Source organism: Chiloscyllium plagiosum, unplaced genomic scaffold, assembly GCF_037043375.1.
Source record: "Chiloscyllium plagiosum isolate Xiang-an unplaced genomic scaffold, Cpla_swu_hap1 HiC_scaffold_31, whole genome shotgun sequence".
Lineage (NCBI taxonomy): Eukaryota > Metazoa > Chordata > Chondrichthyes > Orectolobiformes > Hemiscylliidae > Chiloscyllium > Chiloscyllium plagiosum.
The window spans coordinates 48727800-48751116 of NW_028270169.1; the positions used below are offsets into that span (position 1 = coordinate 48727800).

Here is a 23317-nt window from a genome sequence, read left to right on the forward strand (position 1 = left end):
TGAACACCTGCGTTCTGTTTGTAAAAATGGTAACCTTCTAGGTGTTACTTCAACACACCACCATATTCGCTGGCAACATTTCTGCCTTGGGACTGCTGCAGTGGCCCAGAAGGGCTCAGTGCAAAGTGGAAGAGCAGCACTTCATTTTCTTCGAGGGTCCTGAAGCTTGCAGGACTCACTATCAAGTTCAATAATTTACAGACTCATCACCTGTGTGTCAGACATAGCCAAGGGCCCCATTAACCTCCTTTACCCACCTCACAGCCCAGACCCCATAATGCCATGGGCTGTTTTTAGCGCAGCCATTTCCACTGACTTATGGTCCACATTATTAGTTTTTCTCTTTCTCCTGAGCATATTGTTATCCATCCCTTTTACCTGCCAACTGTTTCTCACTCTCTTTGGGCTCCATCTCTGCCTATCCTCTCACTCTTTGCACCCCTTCTCCTGTTCTTTAGCATAAATACTGTGGTTTTCTAGTTACCACCAGTTCTGAAGAAAGGTCATTACACTTGAAACGTTAACTCAACTTTCTCTCCACAGATGCTGCCAGACCAGAGTTCCACCAGCAATTTCTGTTCCCATCAAGATCTTTCTGTTTTAGTGTTACACTCATCAGGCGAACGTTGCACTTTCCAAATAAGTGCTTCAGCTAGATCAGGGGAGACAGTTGTGTTATGGTAACTTCATTGGACTAGCAATCCAGAGGCCCTTGGTTAATGCACGGAGAGTACAGATCATGCCAGTTGGTGGAATTTAAATTCAATTTAATAATCTGGAATTAAAAGCTTGTATCAATAATGGTGGCTATCAAATGACTGTCATAAACCTTTCTGGCTTACTAATGTTGTTTAACAAAGGAAATCTGCCACCTTTACCTGACATGCCTCACAGCCATGATGTTGGTTCTTAAATGCCCTTGGTACTGGCCAGCAAGTGACTCTGTTCTATTAAACTGAGGAAGGAACACTCGACCTGAAACCTTAACTCCTTTTTCTCCACAATACTGCCAGACCTCCTCAACCTTTCCAGCAACTTGCTTGTGTTTCCTAAAACACCCTTGGCAAAGGAAAATTCCACCAAACAAATTTCTCTCACTTGTGATCTCCTTTGTCCAGAAGAAAGGAAAAACAAAGCATGAATCTAGCAGCAGAGAGAGAACTCAAACTTATTACAGCAGCAGAGAGGGTGTTGCATCCAGCAGCTTCAATCCCAAAACTCCAACAACTAAAAGCAATAACTAAAATCTTGTGTTGGAGTGCCTGACTCTACCCATTTGTGCTTTTCTTTTGTAATTTAAAAGAAAATCAAAATCCATGACTCTGCTTTCCATGGAGCAGACACATGGGAAAATCTAGCCCTGTGGAGTTGCAGTCTTCCTTGCTAATATCTGGGGGCTTGTGCCAGAATTGGTAGAGCTGTCTCAAATACTAGTCAAGCAATGACTTGATAGTCATGGTCAGGTCTCTTATGTTAATCTTGTGTTAAGCATTATCATAATGCTTAACACAACAGCTACTCCATGCCTGTTTATATGGCATACCAGAAAGTACCCACTAGAGGTGGCAGCACAGTTGTACATGATAGGAGGAATTCCCTAAGTCCTCAACATTGACTCCACAACCCATTAGGTCTCATGATATCAGATTAAATATGAGCAGAAAAATATGCTGCTCATTATCATAGAACATAGAACAATACAGCACAGAACAGGCCCTTTGGCCCACGATGTTGTGCCGAACATTTGTTCGAGCTTAAGCACCTATCCATGTACCTATCCAATTGCCGCTTAAAGGTTACCAATGATTCTGACTCTGCCACTCCCACAGGCAGCGCATTCCATGCTCCCACCACTCTCTGGGTAAAGAACCTACCCCTGACATTCCCCCTATACCTTCCACCCTTCACCTTAAATTTATGTCCCCTTGTAACACTCTGTTGTACCCAGGGAAAAGGTCTCTGACTGTCTACTCTATCTATTCCCCTGATCATCTTATAAACCTCTATCAAGTCACCCCTGATCCTTCACCGTTCCAATGAGAAAAGGCCTAGAACTCTCAACCTATCCTCGTACGACCTATTCTCCATTCCAGGCAACCCTCTGCACCCTCTCCAAAGCTTCCACATCTTTCCTAAAATGAGGCGACCAGAACTGCACACAGTACTCCAAATGTGGCCTTACCAAGGTCCTGTACAGCTGCAACATCACCTCACGACTCTTGAATTCAATCCCTCTGCTAATGAACGCTAATACACCATAGGCCTTCTTACAAGCTCTATCCACCTGAGTGGCAACTTTCAAAGACCTGTGAACTTGGACCCCAAGATCCCCCTGCTCCTCCACCTTACTACGAACCCTACTGTTAACCCTGTATTCCACATTCTTATTTGTCCTTCCAAAATTGACAACCTCACACTTGACAGGGTTGAACTCCATCTGCCACTCCTCAGCCCAGCTCTGCATCATATCCAAGTCCCTTTGCAGCCGACAACAGCCCTCCTCACTATCCACAACTCCACCAATCTTCGTATCGTCTGCAAATTTACTGACCCACCCTTAGACTCCCTCTTCCAAGTCATTAATAAAAATTACAAACAGCAGAGGATCCAGAACTGATTCCTGCGGAACTCCACTTGTAACTGGGCTCCAGGTTGAATATCTACCATCTACCATCACTCTCTGACTTCGACCGGTTACCCAGTTCTCTATCCAATTGGCCAAACTTCCCACTATCCCATGCCTCCTGACTTTCCGCATAAGCCTACCATGGGGAACCTTATCAAATGCCTTACTAAAATCCATGTACACTACATCCACTGCTCTACCCTCATCCACATACTTGGTCACCTCCTCAAAGAATTCAATAAGACTTGTAAGGAAAGACCTACCCCTCACAAATCCGTGCTGGCTGTCCCTAATCAAGCAGTGTCTTTCCAGATACTCATAAATCCTATCCCTCAGTACCCTTTCCATTACTTTGCCTACCACCGAAGTAAGACTAACTGGCCTGTAATTCCCAGGGTTATCCCTATTTCCTTTTTTGAACAGGGGCACAACATTCGCCACTCTCCAGTCCCCTGGTACCACCCCCTGCCACCTCAGCTGATGAATCAACATTCCTCCATGTTCAACGGCACTTGGAAGCAACAATGGACTGTAGCAAGGGGACAGAACACATTCTGGATGAGGGACTTCATCAAAAGAAGTTTGGTAGCACCACTACTGATTAGGACACGGTCTGCTCAAAGGACATAGCTGCTACACTGGGTCAGTGGCAGGTGACGTGGAAACCAACAAAAGGACAAGACATACTTAACTTCATCCTCACCAATCTATCTGTAGATGCAGCAGTCCAGAAAAGGAGACAGAATTTCACTTTCACATGGACAACACCCTCAATCATGTTGTGCAGCCCTACCATAGTGCTAAATGTCATAGATCTGAGTGAACTCAAACATCTTAAAACATGGCATCTACCAGTAGCCAAAAGAACGGTATTTAACTAGAATCTGCAATCACTTGCCTTGGCATATCTCCCACTCCACCATTAATATCAAGCTGGGCATCAATTGTGCTTCAAATGAAGCATGGAGGGCATACAAGGAGCATAGCAAAAAATGAGGCATTAACGTGTTGAAGTGACAGTGGTACACAAGTAGACCTAACAGCACAAGTAGTATGCAACAGTCTTGGCCAAGCAAACCTACATCCAGTAGATCACACCTAAAATTCTACAGTCCTACACAAGGGCAGACAATTAATAGCTAACCAGAGGCAGCGGTTGCTCTTCCTCAAACATCTCCATATTCAATGCATAGTTGAGCATTTGTAACCACTTGCAGCCAGAAGTACCAAGTAGATGATCTAGTTTGACTTCTTCCTGAGGTTTCTAGCACCACAGATTCAATTCCACAATTCAATTCACTTAATGGGTTATCAAGAAATGGCTGAAGGCATTCGATACTGCCAAGGCTTTGGGTTCCTGACAACAGTACAGTCTGGCAATAACACTGAAGGCTCCAGAACTAGGTGCAGCCTAGCCATGCTCTACAAGCACAGCTACAACAGTGGCATCTACACAACAATGTGGAAGATTGCCCAGCTATGTCCTAATTGCAAAATGCAGGACAAACCCAACTCAACAAATCATTGCCATATCTCAATCATCAGCAAAGTGATGAAGGTATTGTTGACAGTGGTATCCAGTGGCATTTACTCAGCAATAATCTGCTCAATGATAAGCACTCGGGTATGGCCAGAGGCAAATCTGAACCCATTTAATCTTTGGTCCAAATATGAATACAAGAACTTAACTCCAGAGGTGAGTTGAAAGCAACTGCTCTTAACATCAAGGTCCACTTGACGGAATGTGCCTTAGTAAAGGAGTTAATGAAACTGGGGGAAAAAAAAGTCTCCACAAAATCATATTTAACACAAAGGAAAACGTTTGTTATTGGATGTCAGTCATCTCAGCCTCAGGATTTCACTGCAGGAAGTCCTTAGGTGTAATGTCCAAGGTCCCGATCACCTTCAGCTGCTTCATGAATGATCTTCTCTTCATTGTAAGTTCAGTAGGGGAATGTTTGTTGATGATTGAGTAATGGTCAGCACCATTTAGGACTGCTTACATACTGAAGCAGTCCACAGTTAATTCTGATATTGTCCAAGTATTGTTATGTATGAGACAAGGGTCAATCAAGATATATTCGTTGCCTGGCACAAGTGTATCAACAAAATTCAACATGTTCCTCCCACATAGTGCCACTGAACAGAAAAGCAATGCAATCAAACAGAATCAAAATGGCTTTGTAGAAGGAAATTCTGAGGATCTAACAGCAAATGTGGATAAAGAGAATATTTTGAAAAGGCACATGACAAGGTGTATTATATTAAAGATTATTACACAAAATAAAAGGTCATGGCATAGGGTACAACTTGTTAGTTAACAGATACTCTATCAGTCCTAACAGGAGAAAGACAGTAAGCATAAATGAGTCATTTTTGGTTTGGAAAGGGGTGACAAATGGGGTACCACAAGAATCAGTGCAGGGCCTTCAGTATTTGCAATTTCTCAATAATTTGGATGGAGACACCAAACATGCTAAAAAAATCAACATAACATGGTTGCTAAATTTGCTGACGGCAAGAAGACAGGAAAAGTGAAGATGACATGTTTTCGTGCTGTAGGACTCTGTGACCATGACGTGATCTATCTATTTTCCTTTGCAAACTTGAGTGAGTGTAAAAATTAGGCAGATGGACTATGATGTGAGAAAAAAAAATGTGAACCTGACCACTTTGGCAGGAACAATTGCAAAACAGTAGATTATTAAAATAGAGAGGATTATAAAACTGAGGTACATTGGGATCGGAATGTTCTGGTGTATGAATCACAAACAGTTCATGTACAGGTACAGCAAGTGATTAAGAGGCAAATGGAATGCAGTTCTGTCATGCAAGTAGAATGAAGTATAAAGTTAAAATATTTTGCTAAACTTGACAGGGCGTTGGTGAGACTACAACTGAGGTATTGTGAATTGTTTTGCTCTGTTTATTAAAAAAAATGAATATTAGTGCATCAGAAGCAGGTCAGAGAAGCAGTAACTCAATTAATTCCTTTGATAGATATTACACTATCAGAAACATTGGATAGACTGGGCCTATATTCATTGATGTTTAGAAAAATAAGAGGTGACTTTATTCAATCATACAAGATCCTGAGGTAAGGTGGTGTGACAGGGTGAATGCTCAAAGAATGTTGTTTTTTATGATAGGGACTAGAACTAGTGGGTACAGTTAGAAAATACGGTTTACCCATTCAAGACAGACAAGGAATTTTCTCTCTCAGAAGGTGGAGGCACGCTCACTGAATATTTTTAAGGCATAAATTGATTTGACTCCTTTATTAGTCTAGAATGCCAGATTATCATGGATCGATAGGTCAAAATGTAGAGTTGTGGCCATGTTATTAATGAATGATGGAACCACTTGAGGGGATGTGGTTTACTCCCATTTCTAACTTATGTTCATATGCATGGGGCCAGTCAGATAAATAATGGGGAGAGTCACACTTCCCAATGCCTATCCATCAGCAATAAGGCTCAAATCAGAATTGTGTTGGAATACTCTCCACTTGCCTGCAAGAGTGCAGCTTTAACAACACCACAGAAGCTTAACATCACTCTTATGGACATCCCATCCATCACCTTAAACAATCACAACTCCACTACCAGTGCAGATTGGCAACAGTATGCACTCTACAAGATGCACTGTAGTAAATCAAAGCTCTTTCAACCGCAACCTCTACCACGTAGAAGGACAAGGGCAGCAAGTTCTTGGGAACGTCACTGAATACAAGTTTCCCTCCAAGCCATACATTATCCTGACTTGGAACTTTTGTTGGATCAAACTTCTGGAACTCCTTTCCCAATAACACAGTGGTTGTACCTATATGAGGATGGTCTACATCCCTTGAAACATTCATTTCAGATGTCTGAGAAACACAAGACTCCATGAATAGCCATTTACCACACTGGGAACCATGCAGCAGTAACACATTCTTGTGTCAGATGAAGATAAATACCTAAACAGAAGTTTTGGAGAAGCTTGCACTCTTCAGACATCACAGTTAAGAGTCAAAAGGACAAACATAAATTAGGAACAAAAAAAAAAAGGTGCCAGAGTTTAATTCAGGCATGTAATCTAACCTTTGCAAGCCCTGACAGATTTTCCTCACCAACACAGGTGTAAAACACTGACTGACCCACTTAAACACGGCTCCACAGATTACATCTGTGCAAATGCTCAGGAGTTAAAGACAACTGTTCTTCAGATACAATGATCAAAACTACTGAATCACTTGTTTCAATAAATTAAGAAATTGATTCTTCTCGCTATTAAAAACAAATATAAGGGTTGTCAACAAGGTGTTATGGAAAACACATTCACATCAAGAAAAGCAAAGCTTTGATGGGTTTTTAAAAATGCTTTCAGTTCTTCCTTTTCCACCCAAAAACACAAGGTAAATGTCAATGGCTAGTTGCAAGTGGACATTTTCCTTTTAACCATACTGGAAATCAACTATCTCTGATTACTGAATGTCCCAGACTAAGGAAACCAAAAGTATAGATTTGGACATTTAAGTGCTCTTGTGGTACAGTAGTAGTGTGGGCTAGAAGACCTAGGTTCAGGTTTCACTATAGGATTGTGTTATAACATGTCTGAACAGGTTGATTCAACATAACTAAAATTGGATATTTAAATAATCTAACAAGACCGGGAGCCTACATGGGTCAGCACTGACAGGGATGATGACGGAACAGGGCTGACACAAGTCAGCATACACGCAAAATGAGTTGTAATTTTTGACCAAAGTCCCAAGCTGGTTAGTTGTGTCAAACTATTCTGTAAAAATAGACCCAAGACATGCTGATAAAGACTGAAGACGATGAACAGCTCTTTCAACCCCTTCATTGACTGATGTGCTGTTCGTGCAAAATTCAGTCTCAACAATGGCAGATGTTTTCTCTTACATACCACCTTTAGCTAAACAAGACAGTTCACAATAGCAGGCTGCACTGAACCCAGGCACAGAGCTTCTGATTGCATGTGCTCCGATTATTCCCACCTGCATAACATCATGAGCAAACTTTATGAAACAAAAGGTTCTGAAGGAGCTTGACAGAGTAGAAATGGCAAAGTTGTTTCCCCTTGTGGGTGAATCTAGGAGCAGAGAGCATAGTTTCAGGGAAACGACTTGTCCATTTAAGACAGTGAAGAGGAGGAATTTCTCCTCTGAAGGAAAGTAGTGAATCTGTGGAATTCTTTACCACAGAGGGCTGTCGAATTGGATAAAAAGTACTCAAGATGGAGATAGACAGATTTTTTTTTTAAATCAGCAAGTAAATCAAGAGGTCTGAGAAAAAGACAGGAAATTGGAGGATTATCAGCAATGATCTCAGTGAATGGTCAATGGACCTAATAGCTTACTTCTGTTCCTATGTTTTCTGGTCTACAGTCTTAGCAAACTTTATCCACCAGTTGAGGAACTCCTCATCCATGCCTTTTTTTTTTTAAAAAAAAACTAGATATCATTATTCCATTGCTCTCTTGAATGGCTTCTCACTGTACAAGCTCTAAAATTTCACCCAAACATCTGCTAGCTGTATTTCAGCTTTCACAAAGTCCTGGTCATCTACCATTTACTGCTGCCTGATTAATGAAGTCTTCAAATCCAGCCTCAAATTCATTATTCTCATCGAGTGCTCAAATTCATAGGACCTTTAGTGGTAGGGTTGCTAACATGTTATGATACGTATGAAGAAATATCCTACAACATTTGCCATCAAGGCTTACACATGAGGAATGGTGAATTAGTCCCAACTGAACTGCAGCAGAAACAGAAGAATGGCGGTGGGGACTGCAAGAACAGACAGCTTCCAACTCCAACCTGAACAGCAACAATCAATATACTTTCAACATATAATGGTGCAAAACTACCAAACACCTTCAAGACTTGAAAAAACATTCCTGTCAGTGTGTAGAGATAAATAATTGCTGGCATTGAGGGTTATGGTGCATATAGCTTGACTGAGCTTGCCAAGCACGACATCAGTGTGTAGAAAGATTAGTTGTTGCTGCAGGGATTTGTTTGGGTCATTTAAGAGATTGACAGATTATTAAAGTCAGGAACTTCATGTTGCAACAGATATGTTGTTTTAAAACTCAAAATACATCCGAAGTCGTCCTCTGCCCAATTTTTCCTTTCTTCTGCAGAAGCTGAGAGGTGGAACAGATTTCCAATGGTTCATGAGCTTGCAGTAGCTACCAAGGAGGCCATGAAGGTAATAAAGGGAGTCTGATTACAAAGTCTGATATTTTCACATACATTAGGGGAACTGAATTTATTGTTTACATCTTTTTTTGGAAAGTTGCAACCACTGTCAGCTTACATGTTACATTTACATCTTATATTTTTCCTCTTGATCTGCCTCCCTCCTATTTCAAAGGCCTAATTTTGACACAATGCAACATTTCCAGCCCCTCACCCAAGTAACCTTTCTAACATTGATTTTCATAACAAGTGAGACACAGCAAATCGACAGACTGTTTTATCTCCAAGCTACATTACGCATGGTTAATCCTATTCAGTATCCACACTTGTAAGAAAACGGCAACTTTGTTGCAAACTAGTCAAAATGGTAGATAATGACAAATGTTCTGCCACAGAAGAGCGTCACAATATGCTTCATACAGCTAGGATGTTGTGTAGATTATAGGTATCCAGTGAAGATAGAATTATGTTCGACTAAGAAACCTCAAACAAAGGATAAAAGTCACAACACCAGGTTATAGTCCAACAGTTTTAATTGGAAGCACATTAGATTTTGGACCATCGCTCCTTCATCAGGTGATAGTGGTTACCACCTGATGAAGGAGCGTCGCTCCAAAAGCTAGTGTGCTTCCAATTAAACCTGTTGTTGTGTGATTTTTAACTTTGTACACCCCAGTCCAACACTGGCATCTCCAAATCAAACAAAGGATGACACGTTAAGATCAGCCACAGTATTGGGTACTGCTACTGTTGACTGAACCACAGTTAGCATGGAATAAAAAAAAATCAATCTGGAGAGATGGCAAGAAATATTTCAGTCTGATACTCTAGCATTCAAAGGGAGGCCTAGTACATTTAGTCAGTGTAGAATCACAGTGTAGAATCACAGTTGACTGAATGATACGCAAAACACAGTACACTGTATTAACCGGCACACTATCAAACAAGCCAGAATTTCGAACAGCACATTTAAATGATCAAAGGGCCTGAAACTTCCAGTGTTGAGATATGCATTCTTTTAAAACAGCTAATAATAAAAAAATTATAAATCTGCACAGGTTTTTAGGATTTATAGTGAAATTAAGTTAGTGTGTTATTTTCAGTTATTGTGCCTTGAAAAAAAGTGACATACTGTTCAAGCAACTGTCAGTAAAGTTGAATGGCATTTCCAAAAAAAAAAGAGAGGGCCTGAGGGAGGTGGTTTCATTCAGCCTGGTGTTCAGTTCTAATGGTTTCATTGCGATGCCCTGCTGTGTTGGGGCATTCACTTCCCAAACTGCTTCCCCTCACCCTTAATGAGTCAAAGACAGAACAGAAAGTATTTGAGTCCAGAGTAATCTAATTCCCTGTTAAGACTAACTGGCACCACCCATTCCTTCAGCATGCCAGATAACAAAACATTTACTGTGGTTAGTGATGCACACGTCCAAACAACTACAGGAAGTGTGTGGGACAGCTGCTATTCTCATCTTCACTTTTATTGTCTATAGACAATGTGGAAATCCTGTTCACTAAAAACAGTTACAGACCTGAAATGTTGACTTTTTCTGTCACTCCAGACATAGAGCATTTCATCATTTTGTTTTTATTTCAGATTTATAACATTTGCAGTACAGTTATTGGTTTTTGTGAGAAGCCTTTAATTGGATCTCTTGTAACCTTGATTCAAGACTGATCCCTGACTGGTATCATTAACTAGTTAAATGACCAAATACAAAAAAACAGTTGATGCATTATGACTCACTGGGGCACGTGTACCACAAATCAAACCCTACCACACCCAGAGTCATCAAAAATGTGAACATTTGATAAAACCATCAAATTTCTCAATTTTACCTCACTGACTAATTCAAGTTAAAAGGTGGTACATAAGAACACAGGAGCTTGAAGGAGAAGTAGACAATTCAGCCCCTCAGACCCACTCTACCATCTAATACGATCATGAATGGTCACATCTCAACATCGATTCCACTTTCCTGCCTGCTCATTACTAATGGGAAATCGCTCTCTTTAGATTCATTCAATATCCTGGTATTGGTCACACTCTGGGGTAGTGAATTCCACCATTTCACGACCATTGGAGAAAGGCAATTTCTCCTAATCAGTTTTAAATCTGTTGCCACTTTACCCAAAAATTATGGCCTGAGGAAACATTCTCTGCATGTACCTCAAATAGATCTCCTCGGATTCTTCTAACTGTTGACAGTAAAGGTCTAAGCTGCTCATTCACTCTTCATAAGACAAACCCCTCATCTCTGGAGTCGATCTCGTGAACCTCCTCTGCACCGCCCTCCAATACAACGACATCCCTCAAATAAGGGAACCAAAATTGTATGCAGCATTCCAGGTGGAGTCTCATGATGCCTTGTACAGTTGCAGTAATACTTCCCTACTTTTATATTATATCCCTTTTGCAAGAAATGCTACAATTCCAGCTGTCTGCTTTGTTACCTACAAACTAGTTCTCTGTTATTCATGCACCAAATCCCTTTGCACCAAAGCACTCAGCAGTTTCACTCCATTTGGATAATAAATTGCCTTTCTATTCCTCCAACCAAAACAGCTAACCTCACACTTATTTTCATTTGACTTCACTGGCCATAGTTTGGCCCATTCACCTAGCCCATCCATTTACAAATTTTCTATTTCTTCAGTGCAACTTACTTTTCGAAATATTTTAGTGTCTTCTGCAAATATAGTACTGACTATAGCACTTTTTATCCCTGCACTGAAGTCATTAACATAGATTGCAAATAGTTGGAGCACCAAGGACCAACACCTGTGGTACCAAAATAGATACACTTTGCCAATCAGAAAAAGACCCATTGATTCCCACTCTCTGCTGATGGTTAGCCAATCCTCCATGCTAACAAATTATCCCAACCCCACATGATCTTAAAACTGCACAACAGATATTTTCCCATTAACAAATAACTGCTATAATCAAACTGTTTTTAGCTAATGGCAAAAAAGTAGTCAAGTTGAATTGCTCATTTATAGCTAGTGGTGTTGATGCTGGCCATGATGTGAAGGTGCCGGTGTTGGACTAGGGTGGATAAAGTTAAAAATCACAACACCAGGTCACACTCCAACAGGTTTATTAGAAGGTTCTAGCTTTCGGAGTGCTGCTCCTTCATCCTTTAGCTCTCTGAAAGCTTGTACTTTCAAATAAACCAGCTGGACTATAACCTGGTGTTGTGCAATTTTTAACGTCATTTATAACTGTATAAGTTGAACTTTACCTTTTAAAAATTCCTTTTCACACTTCCAGACATTCAGCACCAGTTTAAACTAAAGCCATGGAGAGGTAGCTTTCTTTCTGACTCTTTGCCATTGATAGAGTGGTAGGTACAGTGAATCTTAGCCTTTTATTCCTTGGTTTGACATTTCACTCTTTCAGTGTCTTTGAAGGTAGTTTTCGCTTTCTGATTTCAACAGGGGATTTGCAAAGATCAGCATATAGGGAAAAGGTGAGGGAGAGTACCTAATTACTAAAAACTTTCTTTCACTTCACACACAAAGGAAAGAGAAATGGATGTTGTATTGTACACACAAGGCTACAACTACTTGCCCAGGAACCAGTCAAGAAGTTGTTACAATGCGGAGGTCTCCTGAACCGACAACAGGTACCACTTAAGAGTCATACAGCACAGAAACAGACCCTTCAGTCCAACCAGTTTATGCCAAACATAATCCCAAACTAAACTAGTCCCACCTCCTGGCCCATATCCCTCCAAACCTTTCCTATTTATGTATCTATCCAAAAGTCTTTTAAACGTTGTAATTATACCCACATCCATCACTTTCTCAGGAAAGACAAATCAAAAGACTACCTTTGGGCAGAATTGCCCTGAACACACAATTGGTGCTGATTTGGCTCAACTTCTCCTTCACTGCCTGAATAAGGCAACATTGTATATACAATTCACAATGGGCTCCAGCAACTTGATTTTAAAACTGCAAACATCTTACGTGGCTTAAAACATATCAACCCCATTTTCAGTCCACAGTTCAAAAATAAAAGTGGTTTTATACATGCAATACTCGTCCCTTTTGCCATCCAGTCTGACAGAGAGTAAGAGAGACACAGAGGACTTCACCACCCACTGCAATTAAAGTAAAACAGTAACATATCCTCTCAGCAATCTTAAAGTACTCGCTGATTGCGGGACATGTCCAAAGAACTTTTGCACCCACTCTGCTGTTGACAACGTAAGACTTTTATCTGGATGATCAGGTACTTGCTGTAGGCCAAGCAGGAAGGATGGTGGTGTGATAGAAACAGAGTACTTAAGTCTGAAATGTGCGAACTGAGGCAAGAATAAAAGCAAACGTCAGAAAAGAAACATGCAGCAACTCTGGGGAAAACGAATGACAGCAAATTAACATTTTGGGTCTAAGGGTTTGGAGGAAATGGTCTTTCACTAAAACCATTAACTGACTGACATCCATTTCTCCACAGATGTTGCTTCACAAGCTGATTCTACCCACCTCTATTTCAGGAGATGCTGCACATCTGAAACTATGTTTTGCACTGAGATAGTTTCTGGTCTTATTCTGAATTTGATTATATTTGAGGCAACAGGACAGGTAGGAGAGAGTTTGAAAAGACATGCAGCAGTTAAAGACGACTGTGGAGATAAAGACAGATCACAACTTATCAGCTTTTAGTTAAAAATCACACCACCAGGTTATAATCCAACAGGTTTAAATTGGAAGCACACGAGCTTTCGGAGCACCTGATGAAGGAGCAGTACACCCCAGTCCAACACCAGCATCTCCAAATCATATCAGCTTTTAGCCAGTTTTCAAGGTGACAACGGGTATGGATAAAGCAAAAATAGATAAGAAAACGTTTACTGGCAACAGAAGCAGAAAAAGATGAGAATTTGTTTGTTAGTGAGTTAGTATAGAATTAGATGAAATTGTGTTGCATAAAATATGCAAATGTACCAGTTGGCATAATAAAAGTTATTTAACCCATTAGCAGTTAAGAGGCCAAGAATTTACCAAACATAGAGATGTAAATTTTATTATTTGCAAATTGTGAACTTGCAAAGTCTAACCTAAATATGAAATTACCTTTAAGTTATTTTACTACCTAATCAGTTTTCAAATTGAAGATTAACCAGTGGCTCTAACTTCTGCAGTACTTCTAGACGATGTTACAGTCAATACCATCCTCCACTCAGTTGTTATCACTCACTCACTCCCAAAAGCTCCAGTCATTACTGGATAGGTAATGATTTGTAGATATGGAAAATAATCTGATGAATTGCACAAAGGTTCTGGTTTGGGTTTCAACTTGATGAGTAGTTTATCTGTTTGGTGACTTCTTCGTTTTGCCAAGCTGTCTCTTATGTACTGATGTTCATAATGTATTAGCAACTGTTATCAGGCTAGATTCATGGGATGTTGATAATTATTTCATTGTTTCAAAGAAGAAAGGTATCTTAAAGTTTTAAATATTTACATGAAGTTCTGGTATTGTTCCAGCAAAGGACAGAGAAGAGAGTACAAAACAACATTTATTTCAATTGATTCCCTTAGTTGAGCACAAGATAGCAGAGGGAAATCTGACAGCTTTGAGAAATAGCTATAAAAGAGAGCATTGGGGTTGTTCTTGTACCTTTCAGAGTAAGTGACCAATGAATTTGTTTTTCTGGTATTTGCTGAGCAGCAGCTCAGGACAAAACAAGTCAAGAGCAGGGTATCCCAGTCACTGCAGAACACTTACATCTTCCCAACAATAACAATTGGAGGATGACACTTGCCAAGGATGACAACTAAAATCTGACAATTGGAAAGCAGAATACTGGCCTCAATTTTCCTAAGCTCACAGTAACACAGAATCCTACTGCACCTGTTGTATTTGCTGCATTGCCCTAGTGGAACCATACAATGTTACATAAACTCTGGCATGTCCCAACATTCCATGAAACTTAAGTCAGACACTAACACACAGACCACCATGTGGTTGTGTTAAAATTCTAATTCTTTTTTACAATTTTACAATTTGTCAAAAACTTTGGACTTTTAAATTATGTAAAGGTGCTATCATACACATGGAGATAAATCTGGTTTAAACCAAAGTGTTACACCATTTGGACACATCATTATGTAGCTTCCCATAGCATCTTACACTTGCTACAACGCACAACTGTTCTATGTACTCCCATAGTCAGAATATAGAAAAATATATTTTGTCAGAGAAGACAAAGATTTAGGGAAAAGCAGCACTAACAGTTTTGCCATTATTTCAGTGACTTTCTTCAATAGGAATATAGGAAAAAGAGTAGGCCAATCAGCTCCTTGTGTTTGTTCCATCGTTCAGTACGATCATGGCTGATCGGTGACCTAACTCCAAACTGCCTGCCTTGCACCCATATCTCAGATTTAAATTTAACGATTGAATGACCACCGTTTGAGAAAGAGAGTTCCAAATCACCACTACTGTGTGTAGAAGTAATTTCTAACATCTCTCAGAATGGCCTGTCCCTAATTCTTACACTATGCCCGGTTTCTTAAATCTTGAGTCAGTGGAAATAGTTTATTTTAATCTACTCTGTCTGCCCCTGCTATTAACCTAAAAACCTGAGGGTCAGGTCCTCAAGCCTAGTGCCATGAAATGGATTAAGTGGACTTTGTCTTAAATTCTTTATTTTATTGTATTATCATGGAAAGATTATTAACAACTTCTTATTTCTTCATCTTTCTAATTTATTACTATGATTTTGTACTTTTGAAGTTCAATAATGTGGACTTTTTATTTTTTAATTTTTCTAATTCCTCCCCCCCAAGAATTTGTACTCAAGAATCTTACCTTTATACCTAAGATGGCACTATAAGTGTGACTTATAAACTTTTTACTGTATGTAACTACATGTGACAATAAATCTAACTCATAGATCACCCTGTCCCCTTCTAAATTCTCAAAAATAAAGGCCTAATTTGTCTAATCTTTCCTTATAACTTACCCCCTCAAAGACCAGGTATCATCCCTCCAGGGCCAAAAATCCTTCCTAATGTGTGATGTCCAGATCTGCTCACAATACTCTAACTACAGTCTAACTAAGATTTTGCCAACTGCAGCATAACATCTGCACTCCTTCACTCCAGCCATTTAGAAATGAAGGGCAGCATTCCATTTGCCTTAGTGACTACTTTCTGTACCTGTTTGACAATTTTATAGAGCTATGCACCTGAACCCCCAAATCTTATTGGGTATCCACTGTACTTCACTTTGTGCCTTCTTTAAAATAAAGTACCCTGATCTATCCTTTTTCAGTCCGAAATGGATAACTCCACACTCAAGACCTAACTGCCGCAGCTTTGCCCATTCACCTAATCAACATCCTGTTGTCATTTTACGCTGTCATCACGGTCTACAATTTGTGCCATCAGAAATTTTGGGTAGTTCCATTACAATTGTTAATGAATATTGTAAAGAATGGAGGTCCCTTTCCTACATTAGTTAACAGTATCTTGTATGGGGCTGTCAAAAATCTTCTGGAAGTCCACATAAACAACATCCATCAACTTAACTCTGTCTACCACTTTTGTCATCTCTTCAAAAAAAAAAATTTGAAGTTTGTCAAGCATAACCTACCTTATGAATCCATGACGACTCTCTTTGAATAACCAAAATTTTTCAAGGTGCTAAGTTACCCTATCCTTGATTACAGGCTCCAACAATTTCCCCACCAGATGTTTGGCCAACTGGTCTGTAATTCCCTGGTTTCTGACTATAAATCATTCTTAAATGGCAGAGTAACATGAGCAAATTTCCAATCCAAAAGGTACAGCTCCTGAACACAGGGAACTCAAAGATGGTGTTTATGGCATCGACACGGTGCTCCGCTACCTCCTTTAACACCCATGGATTAAAACAGTCAAGTCCTGGCAACTTGTCACTCATCAGTTCCATTAATTTCCCCATAAACTAATTTTATTTACACCCTGTCCATGATCCTCTTAATTTCTTAACTCAGTTCTAAGGAAGGGTCATTGGACCCGAAACGTTAACTCTCACAGATGCTGCCAGGCCTGCTGAGCCTTTCCAAGGACTTCTGTTTTTGTTTGATTTACAGCATCTGCAGTTCTTGCTGTTTTGATTAAGCTTTACTGCTGTGAATACTAAAGTAAAATAATTGCTCAATACTTCTGCCATTTCCTCGTGGTCATTGACAATATACCCACAAACAGCCTACAGTACACTAACTGTAATCATAACCAGTTGCTTTCCCTTTATGTAACTATACTTTTTTTAAATTATCCTTTACATCAACATCACCAGAGCTACTAATTCATCCTCAATATTTCCATTTACAAGGCCTTGATTTAGCTGACAGGTTCTGTATCACTGAGTATTCAGTGTCTTTTAGATTGCAAATGAAGCAACTGCATTAAGGTTTATTACTATACCTTGAACCATTGGTGAACTGAGAGCCAGCGGTTGTAGATTGACCTGGAATACCTGCTGCATTAACCGGCCGACTGGGATTTACAAAAGGCATAGGGCCCCCTGACGCTGGTCTCTTGTTATAAGGGGAATATCCATGGTTATGAGGCATTATTAGAGATGATCTATTAGAAGTTAGCTGAGTAGAAGGGCCTGCCAAGTTGGATACAGTGTATCGACTACGATTCGAAATAGGCCCAGAGCCAGTATAAGCTAAACATTGGTTGCAAGAGCAGATTTGACTTCCATGCGACGAGCCAGAAACAGCTGATGGATAGGGTGCATCAGAAAGTCTTTGAACACGTCTTCTGAACCCAGTGGTTTTATTTATTTGACATGAGTTGGTGAAATTCACTATGTAGCTGTAACCAAAGTGTCCCAAATCAGCTATCTGCTGGTTTGCAATAAGACAATCCTCTATGAAAATGGAGATGGGTGTTTCATAGGCTGTCCAGCCACCTTCATCATTTTCCCACTGCCATAATAATCCTTGTCCTGGTGCAGATGACTGAGCATATCGTTGCCTCCTAACTCGTCTCATTCTTCCTGTAAGAATATTGTGAAACAAAATTAGAATCGAGACAGAACACATAGGAAAGCACAATACTGTATTCATGACCGTACATAATCAACACTTTTCATTAAAATACACTGGGCAGTAACTTAAGTGTTTCATCTTCTAGAAGTGCACCTTCTCCTTTCCCACAATACTTGAAAGTGAGGTGAACAATCAATAAAGAAGTCCCTAGGCATCACTATCCCAGACCTCCTAAGACCGTTTCCTCAAAAGAATCCACTGTCAGCCCCAACTTGTGTGCTGACTTGGTGTTAGTAACAGGAAGAACAAATCTGGAATAATTCAATTGGTCTGTCCTGTTAGCTGGGAAGTGACTCTGTAGGCACAGGGAATGCCATATTGAACAGGCAGAAAAACGTCTAGCATTACTTATTCATCACACAAATTAATGAACTGATTGCACAGTAACAAGTGACACTTCTCGGGGGAAAAGTTGCTTAACCTGCATACTTTTGTGTTCAGCCCAACCACCAAATGCATGCACTTCAAACAGATTGCCTGAATCTGAAAAGTTGTGAAATACAAGTTAATATAGTGAATTGAATTGGCTGCAAACTAACACAAAATTCTGAGGATCTCAAGAGAAGGATCATATCTTTAGTACTTCTGGCTGCTCGTACTTACAAAGTGTTTCAGTCTCAACATGTGCAGCCACTTTCTGGATTTCTCTACTGCGGATGGAAAAATTAGTTGCACCTCCTCCCCTCGTTAGTTCTTTAATTCTCTAACATTGGATGGGGCAAGGGTTCTTTAAGGATTCATTTCAGTCTGTCTATTCAAGCATGCTTCTTTTGTTGCTTAGTAATCATGCTGTATTGTTGCCTCAAGACTTATACCATGGTGAGGGAAGAAATCATAAAAGATCAAAACGTGCATTGAAAGTTGGAATAAATAATAGTGATAACGCTCATGTTCAGGATAAATATGGAATCGACAGACAAGGATAGAGAGCGTGGAAAGCGTAGTACACAAGGCAATGTTAAAAGCAAAAGACAAATCAGTAGAATGTATTTAAAAATCTTGTAACGAAATGCACACAGTATTAGGAGAAAAAAAAACATTGTGACAACACAAATTAAGACAAATGGGCACAACCTGGTGGGGACTATTGAAACATGGTTACAGGAAGATCAGGTCTGGGAGTTAAATGACCAAGGGTACTCGGTATTCTGAAAGAACAGACAAGAAGGAGCAAGAGATTGAGTTGCTTTACTGGTTAAGGATGACATCAAGGCTGCATTAAGAAATGATATTGGTGCTAGGGATGAAAATGTTGAATCAGTCTGGGTGGAAATAAAAGGGATGAAACCCCTTAGTAGGAGTAATTTACAGGGCCCCAAAGAGTACTTCAGAAGTAGGGCATAGTATAAACCAGAGAGAAATGAGAGGTTGTGCGAAGGGCATAACAGTAATTATGGGTGACTGAACATGCATATTGATTGGATTAATAAAGTTGACAACAGCTTACTCAAAGAAAGATTCACACAATGTAAGAACAATTGTTTCTTACACCAACATATCATGGAACTGTCTATATTAGATTTTGTATTATGTAACAAGGAAGGATTGATAAATGGTCTTGTAGTTAAGCATCCTCTTGGATGGAGTGACCACAACATGCTAAGAGTTTCAAAGAGTGAAAACACTGTTTCATACAAGAGTTTTTGTGTAGGGGAAGATAATTATACAGACCTGAGGAAGGAGTTGGCCTGAGTGGACTGGGCAAAAGTGTTAAAGGGTAGTTAAGTTAAAGAATAGTAGCAAATTCTTAGGGAGAATCTAAATACCTTTCAATTAAAGTATCTTCCTGAGAGGAAAAGGAATTGTAAAAAAGGTGAAAAATCATCGATGGCTTAACAAGGAAGTCAAGGATCACATTGTCAAAATCTAGGGCAGATCATACTGCAAACATTAGTGGCACTCTGGAGGATTGGGAAAACATGAACGCCAAAGCCTCAGTCAAAACAAAATTGAAACAGCCAAGATGAACCACAAGGGGAAACTAGCATTAATACCAAAAGTTTCTCCAAGTATATAAAAAGGAAGTCATGATTTGGCGATGCCGGTGTTGGACTGGGGTGTACAAACTAAAAAGAAAATCACAACACCAGGTTATAGTCCAACAGGTTTATTTGGAAGCACTACTCCATCAGGTAGTTGTGGAATATAAGATCATAAGACAGAATTTATAGCAAACGTTTACAGTGTGATGCAGATGAAATTATATATTGAAAAAGACCTGGATTGTTTGTTAAGTGTCTCATCTTTTAGAATGACCATGTTGGCTTCAGTTCTTTCATATGTAAATCCCAGAACTGTTTTTTTTAAAAAGTTACATTCTCAAGTGAACTTTAACAATAGGTACCATGTTGGACCAGATAATTCATTTAAGGTGTGAGGTGCCCTGTGTGAGGCTGTCTGTGCCCCAATGTTCAGACTGATTCTATTTCTAAAAAGGGGACTTCCAGAATCTTATATGAATTCATGCAGTTTTTGAGCAAAATAAAATGTAATTCTGCAAGTATGAACTTGCCCCCACAAACTTACATACGTGTACATGCATGGTTGGAAGGTTGCACGAGTATGAGTGTCTGTGAGAGTGTGTGCGCACGTGCATGCGAGACTGTAAAGGGGTAGAAGTCTGTGAGAGGATGTATGTGTGGGTGTGTATGTGTCAGCATGAGCGAGCGTGAAACAACCCAAGACCCAACATAAACAGGAAGAGAATAGTGAAAATAAATGTTGGCCCTTTAGAAGACAAAAATATCAAGGTAATCATCATCGCCTACAGGAATAATGCAAGACTAGAGAATAGCAAATGTTGTCCCCTTGTTCAAGGGGAGTAGAGACAACCCTGGTAATTATAGACCGGTGAGCCTTACTTCGATTGTGCGTAAAATGATGGAAAAGGTTATAAGAGATAGGATTTATAATCATCTAGAAAGGAATAAGTTGATTAGGCATCGTCAACACGGTTGTGAAGGGTATATCGTGCTTGACAAACCTTATTGAGTTCTTTGAGAAGGTGACCAAACAGGTGGATGAGGGTAAAGTGGTTGATGTGTTGTATATGGATTTCAGTAAGGTATTTGATAAAGTTCCCTACAGTAGGCTGTTGGACAAAATATGGAGGGTGATTCAGCGATTTGGATCAGAAATTGGCTAGCTGAAAGAAGACAAAGAATGGTGGTTGATGGGAAATGTTCATCCTGGAGTTCAGTTATTAGTGGTATACCACAAGGATCTGTTTTGGGGCCACTGCTGTTGGTCATTTTTATAAATGATCTGGATAAGGGCGTAGAAGGATGGGTTTGTAAATTTGCAGATGACACTAAAGGTCGGTGGGGTTGTGCATAATGCTGAAGGAAGTTGCAGGTTATAGATGCACAGAGATAAGCTGCAGAACTGGACTGAGGGGTTGCAAATGGAGCTTAATGCGGAAAGGTGTGAGGTGATTCACTTTGGAAGGAGTAACAGGAATGCAGAGTACTGGGTGAATGGCAAGATTCTTGGCAGTGTAGATGAGCAGAGAAATCTCTGTGCTCATGTACATAGATCCCTGAAAGTTGCCACCCAGGTTGGTAAGAAGGCATACAGCATGTTGGCTTTTATTGGTAGAGGGATCGGGTTTCGGAGCCTTGAGGCCATGTTGCAGCTGTACAAAACTCTGGTGTGGCTGCACTTGGAGTATTGCATACAGTTCTGGTGACTACATTATAGGAAGGATGTGGAAGCTCTGGAAAGGGTTCAGAGGTGATTTACCAGGATGTTGCCTGGTAAAGAGGAAAGGCTGAGGGACTAGAGTATGTTTTTGTTCGAGAGAAAGTTGAGCGGTTACTTAATTGAGACATATAAGATAATCAGAGGGCTAGACAGGATGGACAGTGAAAGCCTTTTTCCTCGGATGGTGATGGCTAGCACGAGAGGATATAGCTTTAAATTGAGGGGTGATAGATATCGGACAGATGCCAAAGGTAGTTTCTTTACACAGAGCAGTAGGGGTGTGGAACACCCTGCCTGCAACAGTAGTAGACTCTACAAATTTAAGGACACTTGAATGGGCATTGATAAACATATGGATGAAAATGGAATAGTGTAGAATAGATAGGCTTCAGATTGTTGCGCCGACCTGTGGAACCATCGAGGTTCAAAGGGCCTGTACTGCGTTGCATTGTTCTATGTAATAGTGGGAAATCAAATGGCAGAGGCACTTAGTCAAAATTTTGTCTGCTTTCCGGTAAAAGAATAATTTCTTATCAAAAACTGCACTTCGTACAGGGGAACTTGGTGAAATTACTATAACTAGGGAAAAGGTATAAGAAAATGGATGGGATTAATGACAGGGCCTGTTGGCATACACCCTGGGGTATTAAAGGAGCTGGCAGCAGAGATAGTGGATGCACGAGTTACCATATTCCAAAATTCCCTGGATTCTGGAAAGGTACCATTGGATTGGAAACATGCTAATGTGATAGTTTTAAGTCAAAAACAGAGATAGGCAAAAGAGATGGTTTCCATATGTGGATGTACCTACTATAGAAGCTGCAAAACTTTACCTACTCTTGGGAAATAAGGCAGGGCAGGTGACTGAGTTGTCACTGGGAGAGCATGAGTTGTCACTGGGAGAGCATGAGTTGTCACTGGGAGAGCATTCTGGAGTCGAAAGTGTGGTGCAGTAAAAGCACAGAGGGTCGGGCAGCATTCGAAGAGCAGGAGAATCGACGTTTCAGACAAAAGCCCTTCATTGGAAATGAGGGAGCATTTTAGAGTCAATGTCTATAATTCTATTAGTTTTAATATAGTGATGGAGAAGGATAGACCTGATTTAAATGTCAAAATTCTAAACTGGAGGAAGGCCAGTTTTGCTAGTATTAGGTAAGAACTTTCAAAAGTTGATTGGAGGTGGATGTTTGCAGATAAAGGGACAGCTGGGAATGGGGAAGCCTTCAAAAATATGCCGAGAGTCGAGACAGTATATTCCTGTTAGAGTGAAGGGAAAGGCTGGATGACTAGGCAAATTGAGGTTTTGATTAAGAAAAGGAAGCATGTGTTAGATATAGACAGCAGAGATTGACTGAATCCCTAGAAGAGTATAAAGGCAGTAGGAATACACATAAGGAGGAAATCAGGAAGGCAAAAAGAGGACGTGAGATAGCTTTGGTAAATAGGTTTAAGGAGAAACCAAAAGGGTTCTACAAATGCATCAAGGACAAAATGGTAACTAAGGAGAAAATAGGGCCCATGAAGATCAGCAAGGCCACCTATGTGTGAAATCACAGGAGATGGTGGAGGGACGAAACGAATATTTTGCATCAGTGTTTACTGTAGACAAGGATATAGAAGATATAAAATGTGGGGAAATAAATAGCAGCATCTTGAAAAATGTCCATATTACAGAGGTGGTTGTGGTGGACGTCTTAAAACACGAAGGTGGATAAATCCCCA

The 23317-nt window shown here is 40.1% G+C and overlaps 1 protein-coding gene across 3 annotated transcripts in view; it reads right to left on the reverse strand.

Annotated features, from left to right (window-relative positions):
* The window catches only part of dtx2 (deltex 2, E3 ubiquitin ligase), an 86695-nt gene that overhangs the window by 39968 nt on the left and 23410 nt on the right, over nt 1-23317 (reverse strand). For all 3 annotated transcript variants that reach the window (XM_043718749.2, XM_043718748.2, XM_043718747.2), the window contains exon 2: nt 17259-17841. In XM_043718749.2, the coding sequence (XP_043574684.1) occupies nt 17259-17841 (583 nt within the window). The remainder of the gene's footprint in view (nt 1-17258; nt 17842-23317) is intronic.